Source organism: Loxodonta africana, chromosome 11 (genome assembly GCF_030014295.1).
Source record: "Loxodonta africana isolate mLoxAfr1 chromosome 11, mLoxAfr1.hap2, whole genome shotgun sequence".
Taxonomy (NCBI): domain Eukaryota; kingdom Metazoa; phylum Chordata; class Mammalia; order Proboscidea; family Elephantidae; genus Loxodonta; species Loxodonta africana.
The window spans coordinates 27202573-27229774 of record NC_087352.1 but is presented as its reverse complement, the minus strand read 5'-3'; the positions used below and the strand labels follow the sequence as shown (position 1 = coordinate 27229774).

Below are 27202 nucleotides of genomic sequence, written 5' to 3'. Positions count from 1 at the left end.
AGAACCCTTCACATCTACTTCTCATCTTGGCTTTTTGTCTATGGAATCCAAAGATGTTTGTCAAACAGCGTCATCTACTGATTCCTTGTGAGCACAGCATGGATAGTCCCTGGATGATGCAGTTACCAAAAACCTGTTGCCCATGGAGTAGACTCTGACTCCCAGTGACCCTATAGAACACAGTAGAATTGCCTTATAGGATTTCCAAGGAGTGGCTGCTGGATTCCAGCTGCCCACTTTTTGGTTAGCAGCCATAGCTCTTAACCACCGCCATCCCACACATGCTCAAACAGTCAAGTCTTGACTAATACCTGACCTCTGACAAGCCCATCTAATAAAATATCTTGTAATCTCAGTCAATTAAGTGTTTCAGAGGACTCCCTGGATAGGGTAAATGGTGAAGCACTCAACCACTAGGCAAAAGGTGGTTGGTTCGAACCCACCCAAAGGCACCTCAGAAGACAGGCCTGGAGATCTGCATCTGAAAAATCACAGCCTTGAAAGCCCTATGGAGTTCTACTTTGCACACATGGGGGCGCCATGAGTTGGAATTGACTCCACAGCAACTAGTGGCAACACCGCATAGTTGCATGTTTTTCTTGGGAACAGTGTGCCTAGGCCCGATTACAGCACAAATCCTGCTTCGTCTTAACAAAACAGCCAGAAAACCCAAGTTCTCAGGAAGGGGTGAGTACAGACACCATTATTGCTCATAAGATAAGATATCTGACAGACATTCCAGGAAGGACTCCTCTCTGATCAAATGGACAGGCATGGAATTTGTGGGGCTTTTGATCCCACCCTTCTCTCCCTGCATACAGAAACTGGAAAAGAAAAATAAATATCCATGCAATACTCACCTAGACACTGACCGCCTACTCATAATTTTAGACTTTAGCAACCATATTTTATACATACCTTATAAAGAAATATTAGTAATTGGCCATATTGAACAAGAAAAAAACTCTTGAATGGCTGTGGACAGCCATGTTTGGTAAGTTAAAACACACAAGAAGATAAAGGACTTAAAAACTGGTTTTCATACAGCTGTCATTGCAATTGTGAATCACAAAATGACATTCTGTGTGTGAGAGAGAAGCCATACCTGATCCATAGCTATCCCAACACATGTTGCATGACATTTTTTCTTTTCCAGACACCAAAAACACCACAAGAAAGTCATGAACACTATCTGCAGTTGCTGGCCTGTTGGTGGCTCTTTTGTTCTTCTGTGTTTCCCACTGAAGGAGCTCACTCAAGCTCACAAAACGGACTCAGGCCACAGGACTCAGAATGCAAGAGCGGTCAGTAAGTGGTTTACAGAGCAGAAACACGGAGAGAAACGAGTAGGGGCCCCTCTGGATGAGAAAGAGAGAGCACAGTTGGAGGTCTGCTGTCCATCTAGAGAAAGAAGAATCAGACAACATGAAGTGATGTTGTTGTTGTTAGATGCGTGGAGTCGGTTCCGACTCATAGCGATCTCACGTACCACAGAATGAAACACTGCCTGGTCCTGTACCATTCTTACAATCATTGTTATGCTTGAGTCCTTTGTTACAACCATTGTGTCAATCCATCTCATTGAGGGTCTTCCTCCTTCCCGCTGACCCTGTACTTTATAACAAGCGTAATGTCCTTGTCCAGGCACTAATACCTCCTGACAACGTGTCCAAAGTATGTAAGACCCAGTCTTGCCATCCTTGCTTCTAAGAAGCATTCTGGTTGTATTTCTTCCAAGACAGATTTGTTCATTCTTTTGGCAGAAGTATATTCAATATTCTTCGTCAAAACCACAATTCCAAGGCGTCATTTCTTCTTTGGTCTTCCTCATTCATTGTCCAGCTTTCACATGCATATGATGTGATTGAAAATATCATGGCTTGGGTCAGGTGCACCTTAGTCTTCAAGGTGACATCTTTGCTTTTCAACACTTTAAAGAGGCCCTTTGCAGAGGATTTGCCCAATGTAATGTGTCTTTTGATTTCTTGACTGCTGCTTCCATGGCTGTTGATTGTGGATCCAAGTAAAATGAAATCCTTGACAGCTTCAATCTTTCTCCATTTATCATGATGCTGTTTATTGGTCCAGTTGTGAGGATTTTTGTTTTCTTTATGTTGAGGTGTAATCCATACTGAAGGCTGTCATCTTTGATCTTCATCAGTAAGCGCTTCAAGTCATCTTCACTTTCAGCAAGCAAGGTTGTGTCATCTGCATAACGCAGGTTGATAATGAGTCTTCCTCCAATCCTGATGCTCCGTTCTTCTTCATACAGTACAGTTTCTCGTATTATTTGCTCAGCATACAGATTGAATAGGTATAGTGAAAGGATGCAACCCTGATGCACACCTTTCCTGACTTTAAACCCCTCAGTATCCTCTTGTTCTGTCCGAACAACTGCCTCTTGATCTAGTACAGGCTCCTCGTGGCCACAACTAAGTACTCTGGAATTCCCATTCTTTGCAATGTTATTCATAATTTGTTATGATCCACATAGTCAATAAAACACAGATGGAAACTCTGTAGGCCAGTTCTACTTTGTCCTACAGGGTCTTTGTGAATTGGAACTATTCAATGGCAATGATTTATTAAGTTCCAGGTCCTTGGTTAGGAGTTTGTGATACCATGTGATTGAGAGAAACATTATTGCTGCTCTCATGGATTTTTTGTAGGCATAAAATAAACATTATATTAAGAACTACACAAAGACAATGTCATTTGAATTTTTTATGTTCTTTGTGGAAATGTACAGAGTATCTGACATAATATAATGTTAGAAAGCTGCCGTGATGAAGGGTATAGAAGAAAATATCACTGTGTGGTTGGCTGTTGCAAAGATCCAAAAGGAATTTTTTTTATCATCTTCATTGCATGTCACAACATGGATGATCTTGAAAACATTATGGTGAGGGAAATAATTCAGTCACAAAAGGACAAATAATGTACAACCCATCTTACATAAAACGAGCAAATATGTAGAAGCCAAAGATTATTAGTGTTTAGAGGGAGGAGGATGGGGGAAAGGAGGAGTTTTTACTTAGTGGGCAGTGACCAAAAAAAATCCATTGCCATCAAGTTGATTCTGACTCATAGAAACCCTACAGGACAGAGTAGAATTGCCACATAGTGTTTCCAAGGCTGTAATTTTTACCCATACTGCATGCTTTAAAGTCAGGGAAGGTGTGCGTCACGGTTGTGTCCTCTGACCATACTCATTCAGTCTGTAAACTGAGCAAATAATCTGAGAAACTGGGCTATATGAAGAAGAATGAGACATCAGAATTGGAGACTCATTAACAGCCTGTGTTATGCAGATGATACAACCTTACTTGCTGAAAAGTGAAGAGAACTTAACAGCACTTACTGATGAAGATCAAAGATCTCATCCTTCAGTATGTATTTTACCTCAACATAAAGAAAACAAAAGATCCTCGCAACTGGGTCAAATAAGCAACATCATGATAAATGGAGAAAAGATTGACGTTGTCAAGGATTTCCTTTTACTTGGATTCACAATCAGCGCTCATGGAAGCAACAGTCAAGAAATAAAATGATACATTGAATTGGGCAAATCTGGTACAAAAGACCTCTTTCAACTGTTAAAAAGCAAAGATGTCACTTTAAGGACTAATGTGCTCCTGACTCAAGGGATGGTGTTTTCAACACTTTCATATGCATGTGAAAGCTGGACAATGAATAAGGAAGACTGAAGAATTGGTGTTGGTGAAGAGTATTGAATATACCATGGACTGCCTGAAGAATGAACAAATCTGTCCTGGATGAACAGCCAGAATGTTCCTTCGAAGCAAGGATGGCAAGACTTTGTCTCACATACTTTGGACGTGTTCTCAGGAGGGACCAGTCCCTAGAGAAGGACATCATGCTTGGTAAAATAGAGGGTCAGTGAAAAGAAGAAAAACCCACAAGATTGACACAGTGGCTGCAACAGTGGGCTCAAGCATAACACTGATTGTGAGGATGGCACAGGACTGGGCAGTGTTTTATTCTGCCTTACGCAGGGTCGCTATGAGTCAGCACCAACTCAACAGTGCCTAATAACAACCGTCTACCAAAGCAACAATCTTCGCGGAAGCTGACTTTCATGTCTTTCTCCTGTGGAGTAACTGGTGGGTTCCTACTACCAAAACACCAGGGGATGGGCGCTGAGTTTATGTTAATGGTGGTGGAAAAATTTCGAACAGAATTTGAATTTACTACAGTTTTATGTATTTATTTATTTTGTATATTTTATTTTTCGAGGGCACTGGGTGGGTAATTTCATTTTATTTATTAATTTATTTTTATTCCATCATTTAATTTTATTTATTTTCCACACTTTAATTATTTTATTTTATGTTAATCTTTTTCATTCTATTAATTTAATTTTCATTTAATTTTGTTTATATATTGCTTTTTTATTTGTTTTAATTATATCTATATATTTAGGTTAGTTCATTATATTTTTAATTACTTAAGTCTTTCTGTTATATTTTAGTCCATTTTTAATTAATTAATTTGTTTTTAATAGTTTATTTTATTTTGCTAATAATAATTTATTTTATTTATATTAATTCATTTTATTTTACTTTGTTTTATATTATTTACTCTTTATTCATTTATTTCCTTACTGGTATTTGTTTTATCATGTTCTTTTATTTTATTTTTATTTAATTATTGAGTTAATTTAATTTAACTTGCTTCATTTTATGTTATTCTATGTAATTTTGATCAATTAATTTACTTCATTTCATTTCTATTAATTTTATTTTCATTTATGTATATATGTATGTAATACTATTTTAATTTGTTTTGTTTTATGATTATTTAACTTATTTTATATTTTTATTTCTACACCTTCCATCTTCATTTCAATTATCTCTTCTACTCTACTGACGTAATTCTATACTGTTTCAGTTCCCAGGCTTATATTTGTTTTTTGACTCGCAAATTCCTAGGTGGTGCAAATGATACCCAGAGGTGCCTCAGAAGAAGGCCTGGGGATCTGGTTCAAAAGTTCACAGCCTTGAAAACCCTATGGAGCAGTTCTACTCTATATACATGGGGTCCTAATGAGTTGAAACGGACTTCAGGGCCCATAAACCAAAACCAAACCCAGTGCCATCGAGTCGATTCTGACTCATAGCGACCCTATATGACAGAGTAGAACTGCCCCATAGAGTTTCCAAGGAGTGCCTGGTGGATTTGAGCTGCCAACCCTTTGGTTAGGAGCCGTAGCACTTAACCACTACACCACCAGGGTTTCCTGAAGGCACATAAAAACAATAAAATAGGTAAAACTGTTTTTTTTCTGAGTGATATTATGATATCTTGAGTCCACTTGGTCCATTGCAACCATCTATAATAATAAAAAACACACACACACAATCTAGAAATGTGGGAGCATCCCCTTGAAGAGCATCCAATCCACCTGTTCCTTCATTAGATCCTCTGGACACCATTTCCCTGCACCAACCAGGCTGCCACTTGGCCGCTGTCATGGAGAATGGGAAGAGCTCCATCACCTCTCCAAATGCAGAACAGAAAACATTGACCCTTTTGGCCTGCTTTGTGAAAACAAACCTGAGATCTTTCATTATTTTTTCCTTTGTCAGATGGCCAGATGCTAAGATGAGGAAGTAGAAGTCTCTAAGAAACACAGCAGGAGGAAAAGCCTTTGCTTTCTGGTGCTGGCGTACTTCCTGAGCCGTCTTGTGCAACCTGAATGCATTTCCTGGCATGGACAGCTGTTCAGATCCAGCTGCAATAGCACATGTGGCTTCTCCTGCAACAGGCTCCTGCAGAGCAGGTTGTCCTCCAAAACTCAGACATTACAGCATTTACAGCCTCTCCAGTGCCTACATCCTGCAGCACAGGTAGCTTTTCTGCAGCGCGCTTGGCTTCCAGCCTGCAATGGCGGTATCTCTAGCACTGGATCTTGTAGCATGTGATCTGCTCTAGTGCCAGCCTCCTGCAGTGCTAGGGTTATCTTTAGCCCCTGACTCCTACAACATGAGTAGTGTCTCCAGCACTCAGCCCCTACAGTGTAGGCAGTTTCTCCAGCACTAGGATCTTGTGGCACTCACAGCTACTCCGGCACCCAGCTCCTGTGGTGCATGGTAGCCAGGGGCGCCCAGCAGACAACAGTTTCCCCTGTAGCCTCTCTGATGTTGTTATAGCCGAGCACTTCCAGTGAGATACCACCTTATGAACAATTTTCTCAGGAACCCTAAAGGGTGGACTTGTAGCAAGTTCCAAGGGCAGATCTCTAGCAAGCTCTGGCAGAGAAGTACCACAGCTACTTCTCCACCATTTCACGAGCTACAACTGTGCCCTCTCCAACAAGGTCTAGATCTCAGCCCTGGGCCAGCATGGGCTCTTCCTTGGGTGCTCTCTCTAAGCTTCTGGGGTTATTTTCTGATATCAGTAAAAAAGACTATAGTTGGCTTTATTGTATATATTATGTTGTATCATATTTTTTTATCATATCAATTTGTATTCTGTATTGTATTATATAATTTATTTGTGATTTCTATATTTATTTAGAGTTAGTGTATCAGCATCATTCAGAGTTCAGGCTCTCAATTTTTGGTGTGATCCAAACAACCTGGGGAACTAATAGAGAACGCGTAGGCTCAGGCTCACTGAATAAGGAGCAGATGGGCATATGTACTTTTACCAAGTTAGCCTGACAATTACAACCAGGAAAGAGTTGATATCTTTCATATAAAATGAACATTAATCTTTGTAAATATGTAAACTTAGATTGCCAAGAAACTGTTAAACACTCTAGACTTGAGTCATTTTTCACCCCCATTTCTATGTAGTATTTATCAATGAGAAACTTCCAATGAGATGGATTGACACAGCAGTCACAACAATGGATTCAAACTACCAATGGTAAGGAAGGTGGCCCAGGACTGGGCTAAGTTTCCTTCTGTTGTATGTGGGGACACCAGGAGTTGGAGTCATACCAACAGCAATCAACAACAACAAATAACAATTCTATATGAGAATACAGCTTAGTAACACGGAACTGAATGTTTAAGGGAATAAAGTCAAGTCACAAATGAGAGCAATTTCTTATCTACTTAAACCTGTTGCCATACCAGGCAGTCAGTCACCTCTGAGTGTAAAGGTAAGCACCACCACCTTGGCTCTAACCTCCGCCTTCCTGATATGTTCTCCCCTTGGTGTGTAATTTCCCCTGACATTGCCTGGTAGTGAGTTCTACAGCAGCAAGTAGATGAGCTCAGCCCCAAAAGAGACAGAAGGTAGCAGTTACGGTTTGTGACACTCTGAAAATCACAGAAAACAACACATCATATACCATAGAAACTTCTGAAACCATGTGAAACTTCTTTGAGGTTCTGCTTTTTTTGCCAGTCTTCGGTTAAAATCACAAACATAAAATATAATTTTCCAAGAAAAAACAAGTCTCTGTTTTGTGAATTGGGTTTTAAAGCTCTCAGCATCACTTTTATGTAATTCAACTGCACTGTTAAAAGCTGCATCATGGATACAACACCATGAGATGGTTTAAAGTTCTGATAATTCCTCTGAGAAAAGTATTTCTTTAAGTTGTTAGAAGTATGCCCCTGAAGCTCGGTAATTTAAATTTTGTTCTTTCAAGCCACCCATCTGTGGTATTTCTGTTATGCCTGTTGTTGTTAGTTGCTAGTTGTTAATTATTCTGTTTTCAGTTATTTTATTTTGATGTATTTTATTTCAATTTCTTATACTTCAACTTATTCATTTATTTAACGAATTATTTATTCATTTAGTTTACTTATTTTTTTAATTTAGTTATTTTAACCTAATTATCCATTTAAACTTATTTTGTTTTATTTATTTTCATTTATTTTACTAATTTTCTTTTATGTTATTTTGATTTATTTTATATTTATTAATTTATATTTACTTATTTCACTTGTATTTTATTTTCACTTTCTATAGTTTATGATATTTTGTATTTTATTTTTCAAATGCACTTTTTTACATAAATTCACTTACTACTTATGTTTCTTTATATTATTTTTTAATTTATTGCTTTCATTTAATTTAGTTTGTTTATATTTAATTAACTTAACTTATTAATTTTATTCATTTAATTAGTTTATTTCATTTGAACTTTTGTTTTATTCATTTATTTACAAGACAGTTGTTTACACTAAAAAAAAAGAAAGCAGAACATTGCCTTGTTTAACCTCCCCTGATTACATGCACATCAGGTTGCTAAAATTTTTCATGCAAATAACCACAAAAGTGCCACAACTACTCATTTTGAAGTTACAAATAAATATTACCAAGTAAGCAAATTTCCAAATATGGGGTCTGTGAATAATGAAGGTTGACTTTTCCAATAGGCATGCACATACATACAAGTATGTATTTTCTCATAAAGTGTCTGTGTGATAACAATTATTTAAATTTTTGGTAGAAGTCCCCAGACAGGGCAAATGGTGAAGAGCTTGACCAATCACAAAATCACGTTCTGGCTGTCAGAGAGAGAGAAGCCAGACCTGATCCATACCTATCCCAACACATGTTGAACAATAGTTTTCTTTTCCAAGCACCAAACAAACAACAAGAAAACCATGAACATGATCCCAAGTTGCTGACCCGTTGGTGCCTTTTTTCTTCTGTGTTTCCTATTGAAGAAGCTCGCTCATCCCCACAAAACAGACTCAGGGCACAGGATTCAGAATGGCAGAGAAACTGGGTAGCAAGTGGTTTACAGAGCAGAAACACAGAGAGAAAAGAGTACGGGGCCTTCTGGATGAGAAAGAGCAATGCTGGAGATATGCAACAGAAAAAAGAGAATCAGACAACACAAAGTGATAGAGACCAAAATATATCAAAAAACAGCAAAGAACACACCAACAGAAATATTTCTTTTGTGAAATGGAAGACAGATATAAACTTACATGTGAGTAATGATTGATTGCATATTGACATTTAATAGGAAACCACCAGTAAGTCATAACTTCTGTTTAAGTTTTGCTTATTTTTAAGTTTGTCCATCAAAAAAAATAATTTGCAGAAAACATAGGTAAAACATGTAAGAGTCAGAAACCAAGTCAAATACAGGCAAAACCCTTCAAGGACCTCTACCTGCCCAGTTGTTCCTCATTCCTTTAGAGAACTGCCTAAAACTCAGGAACATATTTTAGAGGTTTTATTGAATCAGGATTGGGTTCAGAACTAAAATTCAGGCTAAATATACAATGTCAATTGTTAAATGACATAACAGCAAGCAAATGAGGGCAGAAACTGTCTCATACAAGATGAATGGGGTTTCAGGTAGAAACATGCAACAGAGAAAACTATGAGCAGTGAATAGACTCAAATACAGATGCAGATTTTTAACAGAAACAGCACCAGTGTGACCCCCTTGTGAAAAGGATGGACAAGGCTACAGGAAATATTTCTTTTCCCAGGGGAGTGGTCTCTTGCTAGTGACCCCAGGAGGGACTCAGTACAAGTGATTTGGATCAGAGTGAATATAGGGAGAGAGGCAATCAGAAAAGCAGCTTTGAAGCAGCCTAGCCTCGAGATCTATGTCACCGTAGGGAAACTACATGGGCCCTTGGTATGACTGTGGCATGAAGAGAGCCTCTCCAAAGTCTATAACAATGGTTGTTACATTTGACAAGTTCCGCCACCCTCTCTTAATCAATTGCCTTTGTGACAAGCCAGTCTCTGACACAGCTCTATTCACCCACTTGTTCCTCATTTCTTTGGAGAACACATTTACAATGTTTTATTTAATCAGGCTTGGGTTCAGCACTAAATTCAGGACATAAGAACAAAGCCCCACATGCTGACTGAGACACATGTGCAGAGCAGTGAGGCTGTTCTGGATCAGCATTATGGGCAGCTGACATGGGATTCCAGCTCCCAGGGATGAGCTTAAAATTACAATGAGATTCTCTTCCCTGGTTCCCCAAGTTCCATCCTGAGGAGGCACAGCCTTTGCCCTAGTCACTTTCCAGAATACCAGGTAGGAAACAGTCGTTACCATCACTGAATTCCCAAAATCCATGGAACACACCCCCTCAACCAAGATAGCATGTAGTTAAACACAACTAGTTTCGTGAACATCGGCTGTGATGCGCCCTGTTTTAGAACGAACATTCCCAGTTTAGCAGCTGTAATTACGGAGGAGATGGAGAAATATTCTATTGCTTATTCTGAAATACTCATCTGCTTGTCTTTGCAACCAGGAACATGGGCACAAAGGTGGCCAACAGTGTGTGAGTGGGGGAAGGACGCCTTGACCCTGAATTATAATTATGACTGCCCTGACCTCATCTCCCTGCAGATTTGAGATTATCACATCAGCTCCAAAAGCTCTGACAGTGTCTGTAAGGGGACTTGAAAAAGTCTCCTGGTAAAACTTTTGTCCAAGTTACAATCATCACAAGTTACTAGTAAATAATGAGAAAGTCCAAAGAGAATACTAGAACTATTTCACAGAGAAAGTTCACTACTGTAACTTCAGAAGGAGAAATAATTAGCAAAGGGAGGGGGGAGAGAACACTGAAACCTGGGGAAACAAAGATCCTCTGTTGGGTGACTTATACAGAGTTTGTCTTTTCCTAACCTAAAAAAAAAAAAAAAAAAAAAAAATCACACTTAGATGACAGACAGAAAAAAAAGTATTTTGCAAAAAAACAGAGAAAGTGATTCTACCAGGTCTGTTCAGAGTGAAGTCAGAAGCCATCTGGTCTGCACGTCCCATTCAGCAAGGGCCTCTGAGGCAGATAGAGATCTACACATACACAGAAAATTAGTATTTTACTATACTACATATGTCATTCATCTATTCATCCTTCTTTCCATCATCAATCTGTTTTGTAATTTAATTCATCTCAGTACTACATGCAGACCTCAGACCACTTCAGCCCTCAACACACCAGCTTGCATGTCATCTACCAGAGTTCAGTATTCGTTCAAAGTTTTGGGGGTACAGCTACATAGAAGGAAATGCACAAACCTAAGCTGAACCACATGATGGGTTTTTAGAAATGTGTACACCTGTATGAGGTGTCTTGATGGAGCAGTGCTTAAGTGCTTGGCTGCTGACTAAAAAGCGATGGTTCGAACTCACCAGTGGCTCCTCTGGTGAAAGATTTGGCAGTCTGCTTCTGTAAAGATTACAGCCTTGGAAACCCTATGGGGCAGTTCTACTCTGTCTATAGGGCCAATATGAGTCTGAACAGACTTTACGGCAGTGGGTTTGGTGGGTACATCTGTATAATGTAAAACCCAGTTAAGAGACAGAACTTATTACCTCCCCAAAATGTTCCCTTATGGCCCTCCCAAATACGTTCTCTTCTTGGTGTATTTCCCCAGACATTGCCTGTTAGTGGGTTCTACAGTAGAAAGTAGATGACCTCAGTCCCGAAAGAGAAGGAAGCAAGCAGTTATGTTTGTGATGCTCTGAAAATCACAATACATTATCCTCCAAGGAATTTGTGAAATTTCTGAGGCTCTACTTTTTCTGCCAATCTTCTGTTATAATCAAAAACATAAAATCTCTGCTATGGTAGTCAAAACATCCTGGTACTGGTACAATGAAAGACACATAGGCCAATGGAACAGAATTGAGAACCCAGATGTAAATCCATCCACATATGATCAGCTGATCTTTGACAAAGGAACATTAAATTGGGGAAAAGAAAGTCTTTTTAGACAATGGTGCTGGCAGAACTGGATGTCCATCTGTAAAAAAATGAAACGGGACCCATACCTCACACCATACACAAAAACTATCTCAAAATGGATCAAAGACATAAATAAAAAAACATAAAATGATAGATATCATGGCAAAAAAATTAGGTATAACACTAGGGGCCCTAATACATGGCATACTCTCATTAGAAACCATAACTAACAATGCACAAACATCAGAAGATAAACTAGATAACTGGGAACTCCTAAAAGTTAAACACTTATGCTCATCAAAAGACTTCACCAAAAGAGTAAAAAGAGAACCTACAGACTGGGAAAAAAAATTTTGACTACGACATATCCAACAAAGGTCTACTGTCTAAAATTTATAGAACACTTCAACACCTCAACAACAAAAAGACAAAGAATCCAATTAAAAATTCGCAAAGGAAATGAACAGACACTTCACCAAAGAAGACTTTCAGGCAACTAACAGACACATGAGGAAATGCTCTCAATCATTAGCCATTAGAGAAATGCAAATAAAAACTACAATGAGACACCATCTCACCGCAACCTTACTGGCACTAATTAAAAAAACAGAAAATAACAAGTATTGTAGAGGTTTCGGGGAACTGGAACACTTATGAACTGCTGGTGGGAATGTAAAATGGTGCAACCACTATGGAAAACCAACCCTACAAGACAGAGTAGAACTGCCTCATAGAGTTTCCAAGGAGCAGCTGGCTAATTCAAACTACCAACCTTTTTGTTAGCAGCCAAGCTCTTAACCACTGAGACACCAGGGCTTCCCTTAAAAAGCTGTAATAGAAATACCATAAGATCTAGCAATTACCCTCCCAGGAATATATCCTAGACAAATAAGAGCCATCACATGAATAGACAAAAGCACAACCATGTTCATTGCAGCATTGTTCACAGTTGCAAAAAGATGGAACAACCTACGTTTTCATCAACAGATGAAGGGATAAACAAACTGTTGTACAGAAACACAATGGGATACTACCTAACAGTAAAGAACAATGATAAATCCGTGAAACATCTCACAACATGAAAGAATCTAGAGGACATTAATCTGAGTGAAATAAGTCAATCACAAAGGACAAATATTGTATGAGACCACTATAAAAACTCATGAAAAGATTTACACACAAAAAAGAAGCAATCTTTGACGGTTACAAGGGAGAGGAGGGATGGGGAGCAAAAAACACTAGACAATAGATAAGTAGTAACTTTGGTGGAGGGTAAGACAGTACACGATCCTGGGAAGTCAGCACAACTTGACCAAGGCAAGGTCATGGAAGCTCCATAGACAATCCAAACTCCCTAAGGGACCAAATTACTGGGTTGAGGGCTGTGCAGACCATGGTCTCGGGGATCATCTAGCTCAACTGGCATAACACAGCTTATAATAAAAATGTTCTACTTTGGTGGGTAGCGTCTGGGGTCTTAAAAGCTTGTGAGAGGCCATCTAAGATACTCCACGGGTCCCATCCCATCTGGAGCAAGGGAAAACGAAGAAAACCAGAGACACAAGGGAAAGATTAGTTCAGAGGGCTAATGGACCACAGCTACCACAGCCTCCACCAGACTGGGTCCAGCACAACTAGATGGTGCCCAGCTACCACCACCAATTGCTCTGACAGAGATCACAATAGACAGTCCCGAACAGAGCTGGAGAAAAATATAGAACAAAATTCTAACTCAAAAAAGAAAAAAGACCAGACTTACTGGTCTGACAGAGACTGGAGAAATCCCAAGAATATGATCCACAGGCTCCCTTTTAGCTCAGTACTGAAATCATTTGAGGTTCACCTTCAGCCAAGTTTAGACAGGCCCACAAAACAAAACAAGACTAAATGGGCACACCAGCCCAGGGGCAAGTACGAGAAGGCAGGACAGGACAGGAAAGCTGGTAACAGGGAACCCAAGGTTGAGAAGGGCAGAGCGTTGACATGTCTTGGGGGTGGCAACGAGTGTCACAAAACAATATGTATATTGTTTAATGAGAAACTAATTTCCTATGTAAACCTTCATCTAAGATACATTTCAAAAAAAAGAAAGAAAGAAAAGAAATGAGCCTTGCCAACCCCAATTTTGTGAAAATGTTCTTTAGAATTTGTTTACTAAAAAATGCCCAAACCTTGATCTTTGAACATAGGGCCCACTAAGTTTCTTGTGTCGGGTGCCGTTGAGTGGATTCTCACTCATGAAGCCCCATTTGACAGCACAGAACTTTCCCATGGGGTTTTCTAGGCCATAATCCATCAGAAGCACATTGCCAGGTATTTCTCTCAAAGAGACAATGGGTAGGTTCAAACTACCAACTTTGGGTTAGCAGCCAAGCATTTAACCATTGAGCCATCAGAGCTCCTTTTGAACAGTATTGCCACCTACTAAAGACAAATTCAAGACTGAACTTGGTCAGCAGAGTTTTAAAAAATCCATGCTCTAATATATTTCATAAAGAAAATGTTCTACATCCTACTTTGGTGAGTAGTATCTGGGGTCTTAATAGCTTGAGAGGGCCACGTAAGATACATCTATTGGTCTCATCCCATCCAGAGCAAAGGAGAATGAAGAAAACCAAAGACGCAAGGAAAATCTTAGTCCAAAGGACTAATGGATCCCATGAACCACAGCATCCACCAGCCCGAGCCTGGAAGAACTAAATGGTGCCCAGCTACCACCACCGACTGCTTTGACAGGGATCATAATAGAGGGTCCCGGGCAGAGGAGGGAAAAAAGTGTAACGAAATTCAAATTCACTAAAAAAAAAAAAAAAAATCAGATTTACTAGTCTGACAGAGACTGGAGGAACCCCTGTGACTATGACCCCGGGACACCCTGCTAACATACAACTGAAGCCACTCCTGAAGTCCACTATTGACCAAATATTAGACAGACTTATAAATGGCAAAGGACTGGGTAGTGTTTCCTTCTGTTGTACGTAGATAGAGTTGCTATGAGTCAGAACTGACTCGACGGCACCTAACAACAACATAAAACAAACAGTAATACATGTGAGTAACATGCTTCTTAATTCAATTAAGCATAGGAAACCAAATGGGCAACATCTACCCAGAAGCAAAGATGAGAAGGCAGGAAGGGACAGGAAAATTGGACAAATGGATATAGGCATCCATATCCCCAGAATAGGAAGGGAAAGGGAGAGGGTGCTGACACATTGTAGGCATTGCACTGAATTGCACAAAACAATTTGTGTATACATTTTTGAATGAAAAACTAAAAAAAAAAAAATTTAATTTTCAAAAAAAAGCAAGTTCCAGTGTTATGAATTAGGTTTTAAAACTCTCAGGATCACTTTTAATTCACTCAACTTTGCTGTAAATAGCTGCATCATGGATACAACAGCACAAGGTGGTCTAAAATTCTGACAATTACTCTGGAAAAGTATTTTTTTAAGTTATTAGAGGTATCTGAAGTTCAGTAACTTAAATTTTATTCTTTAAAACCACCCACTTCTGATACTTCTGTTTTAGCTGTTGTTGATATTTGCTTGTTGTTAATTATTCTATTTTTATTTGTTGTATTTTATTTTAATTTATTATGTCAACTTATTTAATTTATTTTGTTTACTCATTTCATTTTATTTAGATTTACTTATTTTATTTTTATGTAATTAATAAAACTCATTTTATTTAATAAACTTAAATCATTGTATTTGATTTTGATTTTTTAAGTTTATTTAACATAATTCAATCTATTTTTTTATAATTTAAATCATTTTCTGTTTTCTTTTTTAATTTTAAAGTTATTTTATTTATTTCAACTTATTTCGTTTTATTTTTATTTAGTTTTCTAGTTCTATTTATTTTCTTTTATGTCATTTTTATTCCATTTATTTTATGTACTGAATTTTATTTTTATATTCTATAATTCATGGTATTTGTTATTTTAATTTATTTAATTACAAAACTATACTTTGTTTTATGTAACTTAGTTTATTCATTTTAAGCTATTTTGATTTATTTATATTTTTCAATTTATTTCTTTCATTTAATTTAGTTTTATTAATTTATATTTATTTAATTAATTTTATTCATTTAAATAATTAATTTAATTTTATTAATTTAATTCATTAAGTTTTTGTTTTTATTTTTTAAGTCTTTTATTTATTTTATTAATTTTTCTTTTTAATTGTTCATTTTTTACATTATTTTTTGTTGTTGTTATTGTGGTTATTTGCCATCCCATTGATAGCGATCATGGCGACCCATATGTGCAGAGTAAACATGCTCCATAGGGTTTCAAGGCAGTGACCTTTCAGAAGCAGATCTCCTGAACTGCCTTCTGCAGTGCCTCTGGATGGCAAAGGTTGAACCACCAACCTTTCCATTCTGTGGTCTCCTGTTCCCCAACTTTTCAGGAGATATCCCCCTTTGTATTGCTGCATTCACCTTGATTCACCTTGCAAAAAGCATTAACTCTTAATTAGCCAAAAAGGTCATATTTTTGGAGCTGATTCAGATGACACGGACTAGTGGAGAAAACTGCACGTAACAGTTTGAGCTACCCAGGGACCCCTAGATAGTGCTGAGCAGTGTGCCATACTGCCTACAGTAATGTGGGGATAGACCTAAAAGGAAGCATTGAGTTCAGAAACTAAGAGGTCAAGGTCACTATGGCTGTGGTGTCAGCCAGATCCTGGAATGAAGGCACCCACAGTTGACTCCAGACCCCAGAACAGGTGAAACTGCAAGAAAGATGACAGGTCATTCCAGCTTCTGAGCATTAGCCAGAATGATCAGGCCCATTCATTTATTCATTATTTTTCTTGTTTCCTTTAAACAAATATTTTCTCAAAGCTGACAATAAACCAGGCTCTAAACTGAGGTCTGGAAATAAAGTCATTTGCAAGGTGGAGGTGACCCCTCTTTGCTGAAGGCAAAAACCTACACTTTGGTAGAAAGCACACAGTCTGGGGTCAGATTTCCTGGGTCATAATCAGGCTTGGGCTCTCACTGGCATTTTGATGGGCAAGTGATGTAATCTCTCTGTGTCTCAGTTTCCTCTGCAGCAAGACTGGGGAGGGTCACTGCCTCCCTCACAGGGCCGTTGATCGACTGAATGACTGAATATACTGCAAGCCCACGAATGGGGCACAGAGTGAGCAAATTCACTGGGGGTCAAGGGCATCAGCTCTGGAGTGGCACTTGCTTCAGAGTCAGTGTGGGACAGAGGCCAATGAAATGGTGATGGACCTCCAGCTTTCTCTAGTAGTCCCTGCCATCTGAATCAGCTCCCAAAATGTGGCCCTTTTCATCTCGGGTCCTAAAACGCTGGCAAGCGGCCATCTAAGATGCGTCAGTTGGTCTCAACCCACCTGGAGCAAAGGAGAATGAAGAACACCAAAGACATATGGTAAAGATGAGCCCAAGAGACAGAAAAGGCCACATAAACCAGAGGCTCCATCAGCCTGAGACCGGAAGAACTAGATGGTACCTGGCTACCATCAATGACTGCCCTGACGCAATAGAGAATCCCTGATGGAGCAGGAGAGCAGTGGGATGCAGACCTCAAATTCTTGTAAGAAGAGCAGACTTAATGGTCTGACTGAGACTAGAGGGACCCTGGGGGTCATGGTCTCCAGACACTTTTTTAGCCCAAGACTGGAACCATTCCCAAAGCAAACTATTCAGACAGGAATTGGACTGGAATATGAGATAGAAAATGATAGTGGTGAGGATTGAGCTTCTTGGCTCAAGTAGACACATGAGTCTATGCGGGCAACTCCTGTCTGGAGGTGGGATGAGAAGGCAGAGGGCGACAGGAGCTGGTTGAATGGATACAGGGAATACAGGGTGGAAAGGAAGAATATGCTGTCTCATTAGGGAGAGAGCAGTTAGGAGTACATAGTAAGGTGTGTATAACTTTTTGTATGAGAGACTGACTTGATTTGTAAACTGTCACTTAAAGCACAATAAATTAAAAAAAAAAAAAAAAGTGGCCTTTTTGGCTAATCTAGGGTTAGTGCTTTGCATGGTAAAACAAGGTGAATGCAGTAATACAAAGGGTGATATCCCCTGAAAAGTATGGGGAGCAGGAGACCACAGAATGCAAACAGACCACCAAGCCTTTTCTTTCTCGTACAGCTGGGTGGGTTTGAACCATCAATCTTTAGGTTAGCAGTCAAGCGCAAATTATTTGTGCCACCAAGGGACTCCAACCAATCAATGTACAACCTTCTTTTATGTGTGTTTCTATTTAAATATGTACCATAGATATTAACATATATAAAGATCTCTCAATATATATGTGTATATCATTGATGCATTAAATATATATGTATGTGTATATATATACACATATAATTGACATTGAACCCATGGATGACGACATTATAACTTGTGCCTGAATGAAGCGTATCAAACACATGTTTTTCCCTATGAGGCACATCACAGCCTTCTTACACTTAGGAACACTAGATAGCACTTCAGCACTATCCTTGGTGGCCATTTTGAACAACAAAATAACTAACAAAAATGCAAAAAAAAAAAAAAAGTGGCACTAAATAGAATGTGTGAAGGACAGTTCTTTACACTATGAAAGCTGAAATAAGAAAGCAGAACATTGCCTTGTTTAATCTCCGCTGAAAACTAGCATGTAAAAAAACAGCATGTAGGGCAGCTCAAATTTTTCATACAAATAACCAGAAAAGCACCACAAGTATTTATTTGGAGGTTACAAATAAATTTTAGCAAGTAGGGAAATTTTCAAATATGGAATTTGTGAATAAAGAGGATTGACTTTTCCAACACATACACACACACGTATCTCCCTTTCATTATAATGTTATATTTTCTTGTCTATTCTATAATACTGAATCCCACAAATTTTTATATGCTATTTTCCTTTTCCTTCAATCCAAAAATTTTTCCAATTTACTATTTGTTTTTTCTTTGACCTGTGGGATACCTCAACATAAAGAAAACAAAAACCGTCACAAATGGACCAGTAAGCAACATCACGATAAATGGAGAAAAAACTGAAGTTGTCAAGGATTTAATTTTACTTGGATCCACAATCTACACCCATGGAAGCAGCAGTCAAGAAATCAAATGATGTATCGCATTGGGCAAATCTGCTGCAAAAGACCTCTTAAAAGTGTTGAAAAACAAAGATGTCACCTTGAAGACTAAGCTGTGCCTGACCTAATCCACGATATTTTCAATTGCATCATATGCATGTGAAAGCTGGACGATGAATGAGGAAGACAGAAGAACTGATGCCTTTGAGTTGCGGTGTTGGTGAAGAATATTGAATACACCATGGACTGCTGAAAGAAGAAACAAATATGTCTCAGAAGAAGTACAACCAGAATTCTCCTTAGAAGCAAGAATGGCAAGACTATGTCTTACATGCTTTCGGCATGTCAGGAGAGATCAGTCCCTGGAGGAGGACATCATGCCTGGTAAAGTAGAGGGTCAGCGAAAAAGAGGAAGACCCTCAACAAGATGGATTGACACAGTGGCTTCAACAATGGGCTCAAGCATAACAACAATTGTGGGCATGGCACAGGACAGGGCAGTGATTCGTTCTGTTGTGCATAGGGTCGCTATGAGTCGGAACTGACTCAAAGGCACCTAAGAACAACAACATGGAATATTTAGGAGGGTGTTGATTAATTTCCAAATATTTGAAGATTTTCCAGTCAACTTCCTGATATCTGTTCCAAATTTTATGTTTTCAATCTACATTCATGCCATCAGTTACGTTCTTTATTATTCCAACTATATTTCATAATTAATATTTCCTTTACATTTTGCTGGGTCATATAATTGGTACATTTTCTTATATCCTTGGGTGATATTATTGCACTAAATTTTGTTAATGTACCTGCACAGGTATACTGGGTTCCTAACACATGCAATACTTGAAGTGGGGAGATACCAAGGTGCAGGAGTTTGTCTTAATCTACAGATCCAGGTGAACACAGATGCACTGAAAGGGCTTCTACTCTGTCATTTCCACTGCTTGTACCAGCCACATCCATGAAGATCAATTAAAAAAAAAAAAAATAGAAACCCATTGCCATCAAGTTCATTCTGACTCATAGCGACTCTGTAGGACAGAGTAGAACTGCCTCATAGTATTTCCTAGGATGCAATCATTAAGGAAGCAAATCGCCAGGTCTTTCTCTTGCGGAGCAACTGGTGCCGACCTTTTGGTTAGCAGCCAAGCATTTTAACCACTATGACACCAGGGCTCCTTCCATCACTGAGTGCCCTCCCTTAAAAGAGCATTTGCATCAGATTTCAATGTGATTCGTAGTCTCCCACTTGAAACCCCCTCCTTACCACATACTCCCCTCAGTTGATTTTACATCATTAATATAACCCTGTTGCAGTAAAGTGTCACTGTGAGTCGGAATCCACCCAAAAGCACACAACCGCCTTGGAGTCTATTTGGACTCATAGCGACCTCATACGTTACAGGGTAGAACTGCTCTATAGGGTTTTCTTAGCTGTAATATTTCCAGAAGCAGAATGCTAGGCCTTTCTGCTGCAGCTCTACTGGGGTACTGGGGCGGTGGGGATTTCAAACTGCCAACCTTTCAATTAAAGGATGAACACAAATCATTTGTGCCCCACCCCATCCATGTCGGAGGGTCCTGGTGGCACACTGGTTAAGAACTCAGCTGCTAACCAAAAGGTCAGCAGTTTCAATCCACCAGCCACTCCTTGGAAACCTTATGGGGCAGTTCTGTTCTGTCCTACAGGATTGCTATGAGTCAGAATCGATTAAACAGCAACAGGTTTTTCAACGGGTTAGGGACCATGTCATGAATATACTCAGATAATATTGCAAGTGAAGGGCTTTTTAGTAATGTGTTGATGATCTCCCATCCCCTAATGGGATACCCCCTGGGTGGATGAGAAGTGATCATTGTTATTGTCCAATGCCATTGAGTTGGCCACTGACTCAGGGTGATACCATGTGTTACAGAGTAGTACTGCCCCTAGGTTTTCTTGGCTATAATCTTTACGGATGCTATGCCTTTCTTCCATGAAGCCACTGACTGGGTGAGTTTAAATTGCCAGCCCATGTATTAGCAGAAAATCACAAACTGCTTATATGAACAGGACTTCTCATGAGGCAATGGTAAACCATCTTAATTCAGGACATGATGGAAATTTGGCAGATTATACAACCAGAAATTATAAAGCTGTAGGGCCTCATTCTTGTATTTTGATTTCTAAGGATCAGCTTAAATTACACATTCCAGGGGACTCTGAAGAGAGCTCTGACACAAGGTCAGTGACTACTGCTATTGACAATCCTTAGAAGTTTGTACCGACATTATTGCAGATTTATTGAAATTATATTCAACTGTTTATGAAATAATTGTTTTAAATTGCTTACCTGCTTTGATATCTCAGAATTATCTACAATAATGTGGGATTCATCTCTCATCCATAACTATTTATTGGGTGCCTGATACAAAATCTAGATATATGAAATATTTGATTAATTAATAAATTAAAAAATAAGCATTCTACAAAAAAGAGGATATTCATCATTCTAACTATGTTTTAGGAAAGTTTATTTTACTCATTCCCCAGATAAAGCTGAGCCTGGAGATATGGACAACCTTGTTCATCAGCACAAAAGAGCTACAGGATGGAAAACACGCAGCCACAAGTGTGCTGAGACTATACAGCCAAACATTTTGGCTATCAAACAGTGCCATGTAAAAGGCCAAGATGGAAGAGAGGAAGTAAAAGGAAACGAAGATGCTCACAAGCACCAGAATCGTGTGGGTGGCTCTGGTCTCAGGGGAAGTTTTATGGGAGAGGTGCTTGCTATGAATGTGTTGGACTCGCTTCTTATGTCTGTACAAAATAAACACCATGGAGCCGCTGGACCAGACCATGAGTCCCAGAAACATAAAATCAATGGGAGCAAGCAGGAGGGCATAGAGTAATACACTAACTGAATGCTGAAAAATATCAGTGCAGTATGCAAAATCACTTCTCATGGTGTTGTTCCTGTCATGGTTTGGCCCAGTCACCCTTAAAGGAATCACAATTTGTAACAGAAGATTGAGGAGCCAGCAGGGGTAACAAGAGGAGACAATATGGTCTGAGGCTCTCGTTTTGAGCTCTGTCCACCTGGGTACACTAGAGCTGACAGTAATGATCTGGAAGCAACTCAGGAGGCAGGTGGCGCAGAGGGAGGTCCCCCTGGCCACTCGGTAAAGGTAGAAAAGGAGTTTACAGCCCATATCACCAAGGAAATCTTTCAGCCCCGGAGCTGTCATGGCCTGAGGGACTCCCTTAGAGAGAAGTACCAAGGTGTTGGCTAAACACAGGGGGCTGAGAATCAGGTCGGTGGGCTTTAGTTTGTGTCCAGCAAACAAAAAGGACAAGTGAAGATATAAAAGTGAGGAGTTCCCCAGGAGCCCAGCACCAGTCTGGAGAAGGAATGTAATCCCAAATGCCAAGTCACTGGAAATCATTGGGCTGTTGGTCACAGATTTAATATTTTCCTCAGAGCCTGTAAAACCTGTAAAAAAAAAAAAAAAAAAAGTCTCGAAAACAAACATATATAAATTGTAATTATTCCAGATCTAGAGAATTTGAGTCACAGCTACCTAAGAAACCAGCCTCTCACTGCAGATTTCAGGGTTATTACCTTCAACATGCACATGAAACCTGGACAGTGAGTAACAAAAACTGAAAAAGAATTGATGCATTTGAATTTTGGTGTTGGAAATGTATACTGAATATACCATGGACTACCAGAAGAACAAACAAATTTGCCTTGAAAGAAGTGCAGCCATAATGCTCCTTGGAAGCAAGGATGGCAAGACTTCGACTCACTTACTTTGACATGTTATCGGGAGAACATGTGGAGAAGGACACCATCCTTGGTAAAGCAGAGGGTCAGTGAAAAGTGGAAGACCCTCAACGAGATGGATTGATACCACCCACTAACTGCAGTCTAGTCGATTCTAACTCATAGCAACCTTATAAGATAGAGTTGAGCTGCCCCACAGGGCTTCCAAGGAGTGCCTGGTGGGTTCGAACTGCTGACTTTTTGGTTAGTAACCTTAGCTCTTAACCATTATACCACCAGGGTTTCCTGGATTGACACACTGGCTGATAAAATGGAGTGAAACATAGCAAAAATTGTGAACATGGCATAGGACCAGAAAGTATTTCATTCTGGCTTAGGGTCACTATGAATCTGAACCAACTCTATGGCACCTAACAACAACATCATTTGACCTAACATTTCCAGGTAAATTTACCTTTAACCCTTCACATGTGCTGCTCATCTTGGCTTTCCCTCTGTGGAGGCCAAGGTTATTTATCAATCATTGCCATCTACTGTTTCCTTGTGAGCACAGCATAGATAGTCCCTGGGTGGTGCAGTTAAGTGCTTGCCTAATGTCTGACCTCTAACAAGCCCATAATAAAGTATCTATGTAATAGCGGTCAATTAAATGTTTCAGGGGAGTTGCTAGGTGGCGCAAATACTGAAGCACTCCACCACTAGGTGAAGTGTTGGTGCTTCAATCCCACAGAAAGGCAACTCAAAAGACTGGCCTGGAGATGTGCATCTGAAAGGTCACAGCCTAGAAAACCCTATGGAGTACAGTTCTACTCGGCATACATGGGAGCACCATGAGTCAGAACTGACTTAACAGCAACTAACAACAGTGGTGCATAGATACTTTTTTTTCCTGGCAGCAATGTGCCTAGGACCAATCACAGCAGGAATCCTGGTTTCTCTTAAACAGCCAGAAAACCCAAGTTACCTTTGCCATGACTGAGGTAGGAGTGAGCACAGTCACTGCCCACAGGATAAAGCAGCAACCTGACAGTAATTCCAGGAAAGAATCTTCTCACTGATAAAATAGACCATCATGAAATTCAGGGGCTTTCAATCCCACCCCTCTCTCCCTGCTTTGCATCCTTTCCTTGTAAGGACATGTTACCTGGGCTGTGAGGTGTCTAGGAAGCACCTGCAAGAATGAAAGGAGTTGTGGTCCTTGAAAATCATCAAGTGACACTATTTTTCATGGAACTTCTACCTCAAGTGTTCTAATAAAGTCAAAAATGAATGTTGTACTTTTCTTTCTTAAAAACACATATGTTTTTACATAACCCACTGCCACTGAATCGATTTCAACTCACAGCGACCCTATAGGACAGAGTAGAACTGCCCCATAGAGTTTCCAAGGAGCGCCTGGCAGATTTGAACTGCTGACTTCTTGGTTAGCAGCCATAGCACTTAACCACTACGCCACCAGGGTTTCCATGTTTTTATATATGATGTATTTTAATCAAAATATGAGATATATTTTTATATAAAATATATACTTTTTTTTAAAGACAAATATATCCTGAGTGATCTAAACCCCACGGTAATTTAAAAAAAAAAAAAATCAGATTCAGACTTTCCGAAGTTTAATTGGAGGCAGAATTAAATTTGCCAGTGGGAAAATTAACAGTATAGATTTAGGTCTAGAGAATGGTAGAAAAAACTGACAAAAGTGAGAGAATGGCACTAGTTCTCAGGGAGAGTAATGGGAAGTCTGAAAATCATGTGGTGTGCTCAGTCCTATTGGGTTAAACCTACAATTGAACATTCTTTTTTCCTCAAAAATTACTTTTTCCAACATGGAATAGAAGATACTTTATATTAAAGTCCATCAGTGATGACTCTGAAAAGAGTGATTACATCAATGTAAAGTCCATTATGTTTCATTCTATTAGACATAAGGTCACCATGAGTAGGAGCCGACTGGAGGGCAACTAATAACAACATGCTTCCAGAAACTGGAAAAGAAAAATTAATATCCACGCAATTCTCGCCTAGACACTGAGTGACTACTCATAATTTCAGATTTTAGCAAATGTATTTTATCCATATCTCATATGTAGAGAAATGCTAGTAATTGGCCATATTGAACCAGAAAGAAATCTTGAATATTTCAAGCAGGCAGCTATTTTTGATAAGTTAAAACACACAGAAGATAAAGGACTTAAAAATTGGTTTTCATACCATCATCAATCATTGCAACAGTGAATTACAAAATGACATTCTGGGTGTCAGAGAGAGAGAATCGGTAACCAATCCATACCTATCCCAACGCGTGTTGCACCATGTTCTTTCTTTTCCAGGCACCAAACACACCGCAAGAAATCCACAAACATGATCTGCAGTCGCTGACCTGTTAGTGGCCTTTTTCTTCTTCTACATTTCCTATTAAAGGAGCTCACTCATCCTCACAAAACATACTCAGGCCACAGGACTCAGAATTCCAGAAGGGCTGGGCAGTAAGTAATTTACAGAGCAGAAGCACAAAGAGAAGAATAGGGGCCCTATAGATAAGAAAGAGGGAGCACAGTTGGAGATCTGCTGAAGACCTAGAGAGAGAAGAAGGAGAATCAGAAACATGAAGTGATAGAGACCAAAATATATCAAATAAGGGCAAAAAGCACGCCAATGGGAATGTTTCTTTTCTGAAATAAAAGAAAAATATAAGCTTACACGTGAGCAATGACTAACTGAATACTGACATTTAACAGGAAATCACAAGTAAGTCATACTTTCTGGTTAAGTTTTATTTATTTTTCAGTTTATCCAGATAAATTGAACTCCAGAGGAAAACATATGTGAAGGATCCATGAGTCAGAAACCAAATCCTGCAAGGAAAGCCCCTGAGGGATGTCTACTCACCCACTTGTTCCTCATTCCTTTAGAGAACTGCCTAAAATTCAGGAACATGTTTAGAGGTTTTATTGAATCAGGATTGGGCTCAGAACTAAAATTCAGGCTAAATAAACCATGTCATTGTCAAAGGACATGACAGCAAGTGAATTAGGGCAGAAAGTGTCTGATACACAGATGAATGGGGGTGCAGATGGAAAGATATAACAGAGAAAAAGAATACAATGAGCAGTGAATGGACTTGAAAACGGAGGTAGATTCTTAATAGAAACAACACCAGTGAGACCCTCCTTGAGACGGATGGGCAAAAACGTTTCTTTGCATAGGGGAGTGGTTTTTAGCTGCTGACGCCTTGAAGATTCCGTACAAGTGACTAAGATCAGAGTGAATACAGAGAGACAGTTAGAAAAGCCTGGCCTCGAGATCTATTTCAACTTTGAGACCCTGTGTGGGCTCTGGGCATGGAGAGACAGCTACCCCAAAGTCCATAACAATGGGTGTGATGTTTCACAAATTCAACTACCCTTCTTCATCAACTGGCATTGTGCCAAGCCAGCTCCTGACAGCTCTACCCACCTATTCATTCCCCATTTCTTAGAAGAACTGCCAAAATTCAGGTACATATTCTTGGTGTTTTATTGAATCAGACTTGGGTTCTGCACTAAAACTCAGGACATAGAGACACAGCCCCACATGCTGACTGAGAGACACGCACAGAGCAGTGAGGCTGTTCGGGATCAGCTTCATGGGCAGCTGACGTGGGATTCCAGCTCCCAGTGATGAGCTTAGAATAACAATGAGTCTCTCTTCCCTGGTCCCCCAAGGCCCCTCTGAGGAGCTGCAGCCTTTGCCCTAGTCAGTTTCCAGAATATCAAGTAGGAAACAGTTGTTACCACCACTGAATCCCCCAAATCCATGGAAAACTCCCCCTCAACAAAACTACATGTATTTAAACAAAACTAGTTTGGGGAACATCAGCTGTGATGTGCCCTGTTTTAGAGTGAACATTCCAAGTTTAGCAGCTGTCATTTTGGAGGAAATGGAGAAATATTCTATTGCTTAGTCTGAAATACTCACCTACTGGTCTACTGCAGCCAGCAACCCTGGCACAAAGGTGGCTCTTGGTATGTGAGTGAGAGAAGGACATCTGGACCCTGAATTATAATTATGACCACCCTGACCTCATCTCCCTGCAGATCTGAGATTATCACATGAACTCTGATAGCTCTGACAGCCTCTGTAAGGGGGCTTGGAGAAATCACCCGGTGAGATGTTTGTCCAAGTTACAATCATCATAACAAGTTACTAGTAAATAATGAGAAAGTCCAAAAAGAATACCAGAACTATTTCACAGAGAAAGTTCACTACTATAACTTCGGAAGTACAAACAATTAAAAAAGTGGGGGAGAGAACACTGAAACCTGGGAAAAGAAACACCCGCTATTGGGTTACTTATCATAGAGTTTGCCTTTTCCCCAAATTTTAATTCCCCAAGATGCTTCAGGGCCCTGACCAAAAAAAAAAAAAAACACACTTAGATGACAGACAGGAAAAAAAATGTATTTTGCAAAAAAGAGCGAGAAAACGATTCTATCAAGTCTGTTCAGAGTGAAGTCAGAAGCCATCTGACCTGCTCTTCCCAGTCAGCAAGGGCCTCTGAGGAAGAAAGAGATCTGCACATGTACAGTATATTTTAAGATTAGTATTTTATTATATTTCATCAACCATTGGTCAATCTACCCCTCTGCCCATCATTAATCTATTTTATATTTTAATTCATTTCAGTACAACATGCAAGCCTCAG

The 27202-nt window shown here is 39.4% G+C and overlaps 1 protein-coding gene across 1 annotated transcript; it reads right to left on the bottom strand.

The window, feature by feature from the left end:
- Positions 1–15536: 15536 nt before the first annotated feature.
- Positions 15537–26901, bottom strand: LOC100663960 (vomeronasal type-1 receptor 4-like). The gene is made up of 2 exons (XM_023543635.2): positions 24809–26901; positions 15537–22221 (listed from the first exon to the last, which is right to left on the bottom strand). The coding sequence occupies exons 1-2, from the start codon at positions 24879–24881 to the stop codon at positions 21242–21244; spliced, it is 1053 nt and encodes a 350-aa protein (XP_023399403.2). The 5' UTR covers positions 24882–26901; the 3' UTR covers positions 15537–21241.
- Positions 26902–27202: the final 301 nt, after the last annotated feature.

Excerpts from the sequence above, each read along its gene's own strand:
- LOC100663960 (XM_023543635.2), bottom strand. The coding sequence starts at position 24,881 with ATGTTTGTGGATTTCTTGCGGTGTGTTTGGTGCCTGGAAAAGAAAGAA. Across the intron at positions 22,222-24,808 it reads TGCAACACGCGTTGGGATAG|GTTTTACAGGCTCTGAGGAA; the intron begins GTATGGATTGGT and ends TTTTTTTTACAG.